Source organism: Entelurus aequoreus, linkage group LG20 (assembly GCF_033978785.1).
Source record: "Entelurus aequoreus isolate RoL-2023_Sb linkage group LG20, RoL_Eaeq_v1.1, whole genome shotgun sequence".
NCBI lineage: Eukaryota > Metazoa > Chordata > Actinopteri > Syngnathiformes > Syngnathidae > Entelurus > Entelurus aequoreus.
The window spans coordinates 38,039,653-38,049,652 of record NC_084750.1 but is presented as its reverse complement, the minus strand read 5'-3'; the positions used below and the strand labels follow the sequence as shown (position 1 = coordinate 38,049,652).

At 39.6% G+C, this 10,000-nt stretch overlaps 1 protein-coding gene across 8 annotated transcripts in view; it reads left to right on the top strand.

The window, feature by feature from the left end:
* The window catches only part of LOC133635694 (syntaxin-12-like), a 44,910-nt gene that overhangs the window by 10,959 nt on the left and 23,951 nt on the right, over positions 1-10,000 (top strand). For 2 of the 8 annotated variants that reach the window (XM_062028935.1, XM_062028943.1), the window contains exon 2: positions 9,694-9,824. In XM_062028935.1, coding sequence (XP_061884919.1) covers positions 9,694-9,824 — 131 coding nt within the window. Of the gene's footprint in view, positions 1-8,810; positions 8,833-9,122; positions 9,226-9,673; positions 9,825-10,000 lie in introns of those variants that run through there. The other 6 variants (XM_062028941.1, XM_062028937.1, XM_062028936.1 and 3 more) reach the window with 6 other exon arrangements.

Genomic DNA, 10,000 nt, shown 5'->3' with positions numbered 1-10,000 from the left:
CTTTTATACGAACAACGGAGAGGTCCGACTACTTTACCATTGGTGAAAGGCAACAATGTAGAGGAAAAACACAAAAAAACCCACAAAAAGCACCCTCTAAACCGGCAGACATAACTGCTCAAAATCCAGTTTTGTTATGCTTTTGGCTCTACTGGTTTTGGGGATAGGACTCTAGGTCTGTTGCTCAGCCATTTTGTCAGGCGAAATCCACCTTTAATGCACAATGACACTAGTTCATTATGAAGCATCAGATCAGATCAGAAATACTTTATTAATCCCCGAGGGGAAATTAAGATTTTCAGCACAATCCCATTCAAGATCAGACAAACATTAAAGGGAGACAGAACAGGATCGCTGACGGGTCCGCCAACTTCCGGCGCCCCTTACAAAAAAGGTGAGAAACCGGTAAACGCTGGGGGGTGAGAAAAAAAAAATTCTGTCTAAGCCTGGGTCCCTGGAGAGGGGGTCCAGACTGAGGCCAAGGGGAAAAAAATCTCATAGCCATAGCACACATAAATGTATGTAAGAGGGAAACATCAAACATCAAAGAACACAAAGGACAGTAAAGACATTAAAAGAGCAGAGCTGATGCAACCAGACATTTCTACATACAGCTACAAAAGTAAAAACAAAAACAATAAAAATAAAAAGCACACTAAATTGGCCCTAGTGTGTGAATGTGAGTGTGAATGTTGTCTGTCTATCTGTGTTGGCCCTGCGATGAGGTGGTGACTAGTCCAGGGTGTACCCAGCATTCCCCCCGAATGCAGCAATGCAGCTGAGAGACAGGCTCCACCCCCCCCGTCACCCCGAAAGTGACAAAGCGGTACAAAATGGATGGACACACTGTGGTGGCCTCGGGTACCTTTTCGGCATAACTTTTCACAAACAGATTATTCATAAAGCTGTTATACGATGTGTAGAAAGGCAGGTCTCTCAGGAGCCTCCCCCTCAAAGGGTGAAGTCTTCTGTTATTTGGCATTGTGACATTAGGCTCTCTTAATAGAAGACATATCTGATAGTGGCCATTTAGCAATTTGGCAGAGGTTGTGACTAACTCCAGAAACTTCTCGTTCTCTCTGGAGAGTTCTGGCCGCTTGTCCATGCCACAACTTTAAAATGGACACCCGATTTACCATTACTGGCCCACAGTCGACAGCATATACATGATTATCTTGTCAGGGGGCTATTCCTCTGTCCAATTTAGCATGGTCCTTATGGCAAAGGGTCCATCATCCACGCTGCGAATCACCCTGATTGGCATTGATTTTTGACTGTATGTTCTTGGCAAAGCAATTAGGCCTTTCCTTCCAATGCAGCAACCTCTAGGTCTGGAACAATATAACTGCTTGTGACCTTTTCTTGGCCCATTGTTCTCAAAAAAATGTGGGTCAGTGAGATGAAGCCTGTGCATTAAGTCTTCGGTGCAAAATACTGCTGATGGTTTTTGCTTCGATCTGAACCGGCACAATTAGTAACTTGCAGTCCTGCTGTCCAGCCCCTGTAAAACCACTTGAGACCAAGGTTTTGTCCAGCAACATTTCAATGTTTTTTTCACTCTGATCAGTATTAGTTACAGTTTTCTTGTGTAAATTGGTTGGATGTTTCCGGCCACACGTTGAACAGGAGAGCTTCTTTTGGCATTCCTTGCTGATGTGTCCTTTATGCAGACAGCCAAAACAGAAGCCACTCTCCTTTAATAGAATAGAATAGAATAGAAAGTACTTTATTGATCCCTGGGGGAAATTCAGCAAGAATAAGATGTCCATCTTCTCTGTATGCACCATTACCCTCCAACTGTGCACACCCCTCCAGTGTGTGTCTCCTTGACAAAAAACGGCATGTGCCTTCTACTGCTTGAGCTCCTGTTTCTACGGAGCCCCTAAAGGGACATGGAGGGGAAAAAATGTTTTGCCAAATCTCGCAAAAGGTTTTTTTCCTATGTCAGTGAACCGGAAGTAAAACAGACACAGTGATGATGAACCGGAAGTGAAACAGACAAAGCGATGGAGGAGCCTACCCATCATCCGTGGGAGAAGTTTATTAATTTCTATTTTAGTATTGGCCGAACATATAAAGACATCAAATCATATTATGGTCCCACAACAGAGCACAGACGATGGGTAGGCTCCCGAATGCTCCCGCTCCTCCATCGCTGTGTCTGTTTCACTTCCGGTTCACCATCGCTGTGTCTGTTTTACTTACGGTTCACTGACATAGGAAAAAAAACTTTTGCGAGATCTCGCAAAACATCCATGTCCAATGTTTCAATGCTTCCAAGGTGAGGTTTTAGCTCAAGATAGTTTACTGTGGTGGCGAATCTGGTTCCTTGTATCTCAGAGTTGGGCTGTGTCCTGGGTTTGTTAATACTTGTATTGGGTGTGGATGTATCCTGTATGTTTCCAAACACACAGTCAGTAAGGCTCTTAGCTTGTTTTTTTTACAAAATCTGTGGTGTCAATAAACATTGCTCTACTCTTGTGTTCCTCCTGTAAGTCGCAGGCATGCCTGGCATCCTCCATTAGTCTCTCATGGTGTATGGTAATTTTTTTTATAATGTCCAGCATGTTTGATGGTGTGTCCAAGTCATGAAGGTATTGTACATCTTCTATGGCATTGCAGCAGCCGCAGAGGAAGAGGCTGTATTCCCGGAGGCTTCTTACATCCTCTGCTTCAATATAAGGCCATGACAGGACTCGTTCAATGTAGGCTGCTGCCACCTTCTGCTCATTTCCATAATGTTTGTTTAGCAAGATCATTGCCCTAAGGCAGGGGTGTCAAACACAGGTTTTATCAGGCCCGCGGGATGAGTTTGCAAAGTATAAAAATGAGCCGACATTTTTGAATTAAAGAAAACGCTGTTCTAAACGTGTCCACTAGATGTCGCAATATCAATTATTTGTATCTTTGTAGATTATGCTACATATGTAAAAAAAAAATATCCAGTGCACCAGTCGAGGATAATGAGCAAACTACATAAATAACATCCTGTAATTTGATTTTGATATCATTTTTTTACCTTGATGGATTGAAAATTAACACCAATGAGTTGACTGATGAACATTATCCCATAATTTATTCAGAAAGTATAAATAACGACAAATAAAGATATAATACTATTAACCGCAACATGTAAGTGTAAAAAAAACCTTGACATTATGATTTGTACATTTTCATAATCTGCTTGTTCGATTTTTTAAACAAAGAGAACAATCTGAAGTTGTCTTTATTTTTAAGTTATCGTGCCGTAATTTTACCAGTCCCGGCCCACTTGGGAGTAGATTTTTCTCCATGTGGCCCCCGATCTAAAATTAGTTTGACACTCCTGCGCTACGGTATCCTCTGTTGGGGTCCATATGTTTGCAGATAGTACAATTTGTCACAGTTATTGTGTGTGTTGCATCCAACTCCATTTTCAAAAGCTTTGATGAAGGTGTGATACTTTAGTGGGTTGCCATCAAAAGTTGGGATTTTACGTTTTGGAAGAGCAGAGAGAGACATTGTTGTTGTATGAGGAGTGATGTGATTGCTTTTTGTTTCCTCATGACATCCAGTACGCTGTTGTTTTGTGAACCTGCATTTCCCATGAAAATATTTTCACACTGTGTGGGAATTGTGTTGGCGTTTGGGGGATGCGCTCAGTTAAGTTGGTGTCCTAGGTGCTGCTGTGTTGTAGCGGGTAGGTTAGTGTCAGGCGTTGTATGTCCACATGGGTATAGGCGAGTCTGCACGTTAAAAAGGGAACTGCACTTTTTTATTTTGCCTATCGTTCACAATCATTATGAAAGACATGATGACTTTTTTAATGCATTGTAAATATTAAACACATTTGATCAAAAGTCCCCTTACAATGGAGCCTATGGGAGCAGTTCAATTCTGCCTATAGAGCCCCTAAAAAAACATGCAAACACTTCCATTAAGGTTTTATATACATGATGTAAGTATATACTGTATATGTAATGTAGTAACAGGTACATTTATAACAATATTTGATACTTACGTATTTTGATCATTTTAATTACAGAAACACATTCATTTAAAAAACGCATCACAACGTTTGCTTTTTGTTTTTCTTCATCACTGATTTCTGCTCACTGCACACTTCATGGGAGCCAACAAACATAATGAAACATCACTTACTGTGCAAGTTCGGCTGTCATTACTAGGCCGACTGATGGGATGTTCATATATTCCCATTTAGACGAAGAATGACTCATAATCCTCGCAAAGAAAATGGAGTGGGAGGGCAAGGGGGAACAAACGCTTTTCGTGTTGTCCTCGCCAGTTCCAGGTCTCAAATTGGCTGTCAAAGTGTCCCAACTTGTCGGATTACCTACCCAGACGTCTCGTGTCCAGGTGAGATGCATGATTTATGATATGCAATAAACTTACAGGGAGCGGGGAAGCAAGGAAATAGCAGACCACTCGATGATGTAAACATAGGGCGACACGAAAGTGATTGTCGCCACTATAAATGGTTCAGCTGTGTTAGCGCTTATAATAACAGTATCACTAATACTTGGTTAATATTGAAGTCACAGAATGAGCATTGTTGGCGCTTTTTGAACGGTTATTTATTGGATTTTATGGGCGGAATAGCGGAGCTCTCATTTGCTCCGCTGTAAGCAGACTTTCATTTACGTTTATTTAATATTTTTAGAATGCATTAAAAAATGACATCCGTCGTCATGTCCCTCATAATGACTGTAAACAAAAAGCAAAATTTAAAAAAAAAGGGCAGTTCCCCTTTAAGGTACTTAATGACAGCATATACACCTGTGAGCGAGGATAGAGGAGAAGATATGTTTGGGTGCCACACAATTGATCTATTACTTTACTTTATTATATCACATCTGGTTTGTCACTTCGGTTTGTTTCTAATTTTTTAAATGAATAGAATCCACGTCAAACTTCACTCAAGAGAAAAAAAAAACATTCTTATCCCTCCAGCGACCAAAACTGAGAAAGGAGGTCGCTACACAAAGTAAACAAATTGTGTGGCACCCAAACATATCTTCTGTATCCTCGCTCACAGGTGTATATGCTCACCTAAAGTACCTTAATGCACACACCCACTAGTGCACACACCACTTATGTGTCATACAACACCAGACATAAAAGACACACCTACACACAAAGCTCCCCAAAGGCCTAATTCTGTCTCCAATACATCCATCCATCCATTTTCTACCGCTTGTCCCTTTTGGGCTCGCGGGGGTGCTGGAGCCTATCTCAGCTGCATTCGGGTGGAAGGCGGGGTACACCCTGGACCAGTCGCCACCTCATCACAGGGCCAGTCTCCAATACAGTCAGCTGGAAAAATATCTGATTGTGAAAAAAATCTGATTTGGCCCACTTTGGCCTGTAGTGTAAACACAGTCTATTTGTTGTCCAATTGGAAACATTTAGAGTTTGTTATTGATGTTAAAGTACTTTGGAATCAGTGTGTTATGTTAACTTGTTGGAAGGGGGTGTAATAATAAGTGTTACCTTTGGATGGCAGTCACGCATCAGAGATATGTGTAGACTGGCGTTTGATGCTGGAAGTAGAAGTTTTTATTCTTATTTTTATTTATTTAATTATCAAAAACATTTATTTGGGCTGAATAGTCACAGGTTACATTACCAACAACATATTTGACAATCAAGGTATGAACGTAAGAATCCACATTTTGTATACTATCACTAAAAAGCAGATAAGTTGTATTTTTGTTTAGTTTTTTTAACAGTTGTACACACAAACAATATATATTTATAATGTACAAACAAATTAAGGCACTTTCAATACATATCAAAATGTTCAAATACCCACCAGGTAAAACAATCATCTTAATACAAGAAAAACATGTCAAATAAAGTGTTAACATGTGCTCAATGTTTACTTACCATTATTGCTATGTTGTCTTATTACCATTGTTGGTATTTTGTCTATTACCATTGTTGGTTCATTCGTCCTACATTGTTGATACAAATTATTGTTACAGTGTAATAATTATGGTTATCTGTGGTAATGCCACAATGATACAACATTTGTATTATAATCCTTAAACAAAGTAAACAAAGTAACAGTGAAACTCAATGTATTAATCACTGAATTTAGAACTGGGGGTGGGATTAAATAAATTATCTTCTTCCCACTTCCTTTCAGGCAAAACTGGACCATCATGCTTACATACTGTACATTACCTTTTGTATTATATTAATTTATGTTATTACGTGATGTCTACCTTGTACTTTTTTTATGTCATTGCCTGAAATAAATGAAATGAAAAAGTAAAGTAAAAGACCATACAAACAGATTTGAAAAAACAAAAACTAAATACAAAACATTGGGCTAATCTATATAAATTTAAATGTATCCAAAAAAGACAATAATTTAAGGGCTGTTCTCCATCCATCCATCCATCCATCCATCTTCAACCGCTTATCCGGAATCGGGTCGCGGGGACAGCAGCTCCAGCAAAGACCCCCAGACTTCCCTCTCCAGAGCAACATTTGCGACTTCTACTTTTATCAATTTCCGAGATTTAATTAACAATTTGAAATCTTTGCGCCAATGTGAAAATGTTGATTTTACTCTCAGAAATCAACGTTTATGTACACATTTTTTTTAGCTTGCAACATAATACTATAAACAAGCATTTCTAGATTACTATATTTTATAAATATACCAAATTCAATATTTTCTATTGTAAACGGGGGCATCTCAATATATGTGTCTTTTAGCCAATCTCTGATCTCCTCCCAAAACAAATATTTACAGTATCATATAGCAGTGGTCCCCAAACTTTTTTGCACCACGGACCGGTTTAATGTAGGCATTGTTTTCAAGGACCGGCTTTGCCAGATAAATACAGCAAAAATAAGTGCATGAAAAACACAACTCACCATTACGCTGAATTAGTGGGAGCCCTGGGCTTGTTTCTTTGCAATGAGATGCAGATGCAAATCAGCCATCAATCTGTCACATTTATATTTTATATGTGCATTAATTAAAATTATAATAAATATAACAAATGGCAACTTCCTATGAGGAGTGTTATTGTACATCTATAAACAAGCTTATTGGTGTGTCTGGTGGAACAGGCGAAAGTTAAGTAGGAGAAAATGCATCCATCCATCCATTTTCTACCGCCTGTCTCTTTTGGGGTCGTGGGGGGTGCTGGAGCCTGTCTCAGCTGCATTCGGGCGGAAGGCGGGGTACACCCTGGACAAGTCGCCACCTCATCACAAGGCCAACACAGATAGACAGACAACATTCACACTCACATTCACACACTAAGGCCAATTTAGTGCTGCCAATCAACCTAGCCCCAGGTGCATGTTTTTGGAGGTGGGAGGAAGCCGGAGTACCCGGAGGGAACCCACGCAGTCACGGGGAGAACATGCAAACTCCACACAGAAAGATCCCAAGCTCAGTATTGAACTCAGGACTACTCAGGACCTTTGTATGCAGTCATTTATAAATTATTTAATGTTTCTCTGCGGCCCGGTAGCAAATGCGTCACGGACCGGTACCGGTCCCCGGACCGGTGGTTGGGGGACCACAGTTATATAGGAAGTAGAAGTGTGCGTATGTGCTGAAGCTGAAAAACGTTGCGAGCTTGGACTAGCATAAAGGGCACGTTTTGATGTCTGATTTAGATGAATAAAATTGTCAAATTTTGCGTAAAAACGACTAAAAGAATAAATGGTAAATACTTGTATAGCACGTTTCTACCTTCAAGGTACTCAAAGCACTTTGACTTTATTTCCACATTCACCCATTCACACACTGATGGCGGGAGCTGCTATGCAAGACCCTAACCACGACCCATCAGGAGCAAGGGTGAAGTGTCTTGCTCAAGGACACAATGGACGTGACGAGGTTGGTAGAAGGTGGGGATAGAACCAGGAACTCTCAGGTTGCTGGCACAGCCACTCTTCCAACCGCGCCACACCGTCCCCATCTTACCAATAACGTTTCATTGGTAAGATATTTTAGCTTTTTTATTTATTTGTATTATTATTTATTATGATTATTATTTTTATTTTTTATTTTTTTAATGAGTGTTGTGTCATAGTAGTAGCACATGTTTTTTCCCCTTAACTGTAAAGTAAACGGCAAAAAGGTTGATACATAAGTGTGTTACTTATTATTATTATTATTATTTTTATTTTTTTATGAATGTAGTGTAATTTTTTTTGCTTAAAACGACACAAAGAATAAAGTTTCATTGGTAAGATGCTTTAGATTTTTTATTTATTTTTATTATTATTATTATTATTTATTATAATTATTATTATTATCCATCCATCCATTTTCTACCGCTTGTCCCGTTCGGGTTTGCGGGGGGTGCTGGAGCCTATCTCAGCTGCATTCGGGCGGAAGGCGGTGTACACCCTGGACATGTCGCCACCTCATCAAAGGGCCAACACAGATAGACAGACAACATTCACACTCACATTCACACACTAGGGCCAATTTAGTGTTGCCAATCAACCTATATTATTATTATTATTATTATTATTATTATTTTTTTTTTTAAGAATGTTGTGTCATAATAGTAACACATGTTTTTTTCTTAACAGTAAAGTAAACGGTAAAAAGGTTGATACATAAGCGTGTTAATACAACGTGTTCAATGTTCAACACATTGTATTGCTTTGCATAAAATGAGGAAGTGGCCCTTACCAAAATGGCCGCCACGTAAGCACGTCGCTTAGCATGGACGCTGTAGACCCAGACTTCCTTGGTCTCCTCTTGATCCTTCGGAATATTCCCACCCCAAACTGGCTACGTGCCAACTGACCTAAACGCAGCGCAAATGTTTTCGCAGCATTTTTACATGGGTAATTGTGCTCTAGGGTTGTTTACCATTGTGACCTTGGTAAAGTAAAACCGCCATTGGCAGGGAATGTCTTAAACAGATTGTGACGCTACATTCAACCAATGCACTGCTCGGCATATAAGTAACAATAATCAGAGGCTAAAAGACATATAATGACCAATACATTTATTTGAATACTATACATAACTGTGAGTTATTCATAATTATATGTGTGGACTATATAGTTTTGAATAACCGCATACGCGAAGTTTGAGTATATTTTGTCACTTACCGCGCACCGTATTGTGGCAACCGAAATGCGCGTGCGCAGTCTGAGGCGTTAGCTGTTTTTAGTTCCGTAGGCAGATTTGGTCACCACAACCTCCTAGTTGTTCTTGCCCAGCAGAATAAGCAAGTATTAACATTATTAATTATAATCCCACGATGAATGTAATGGTTTCCAAACAGCTATTGCTGATTAAAATCGCAGTCTATGTAAAGATTAGCTGACATGTCAACGATAACTAAATCGCTGCTACATTTGCTTTATAAGCTTTAAGCTGGTAATGTGAAATGACTTCTGTCAACGTAACTTTTCCTTATTTGTATGTGGGCCTCGCTGTTACTTATATAAACTATCCTATTTTTTCTTATTTCGCTCGTTACTTACACCAAGGTAACTAACTGGCCTAAGTCTAAGTTCAATTAAAAATAGATAGTCTTAATCTTAAACGCGTTAACATTGCAATGTTCCTAAATGGGCGTGTGTCACGTGATGCGTTTTAAGCGACTGCCATTATCTAGCTAACTTTGTCAGATTGTTATTGTGGCACTATTAAAGGTGAGCGCATTGTTGTTGACAGGAATCGCAATTTGTGTACAGCCAAACGTCAAATTTCAAGCCAAACGCAGACATGTCCTACGGTCAAGGAGAGAGTTATCGCCCAGTCACTCGGGACTTCAACAGCCTTATCCAGTCATGCAGCTCCAACATTCAGAAGATCACACAAAACAGTAAGTCTCTCTGTGCTCTCTTTAATAAGGTTAAACATGCCAAGAAGCATTTATGCTGTAACTGGCAGAATGGTCAAGACTTGTACTGTGCAAATGTATAAAGACACTAGTCATTTTCATCCACAAATATGTTATATTAAATGTATGGTAATATTCAGTAAATGTTTTTAAAGGAC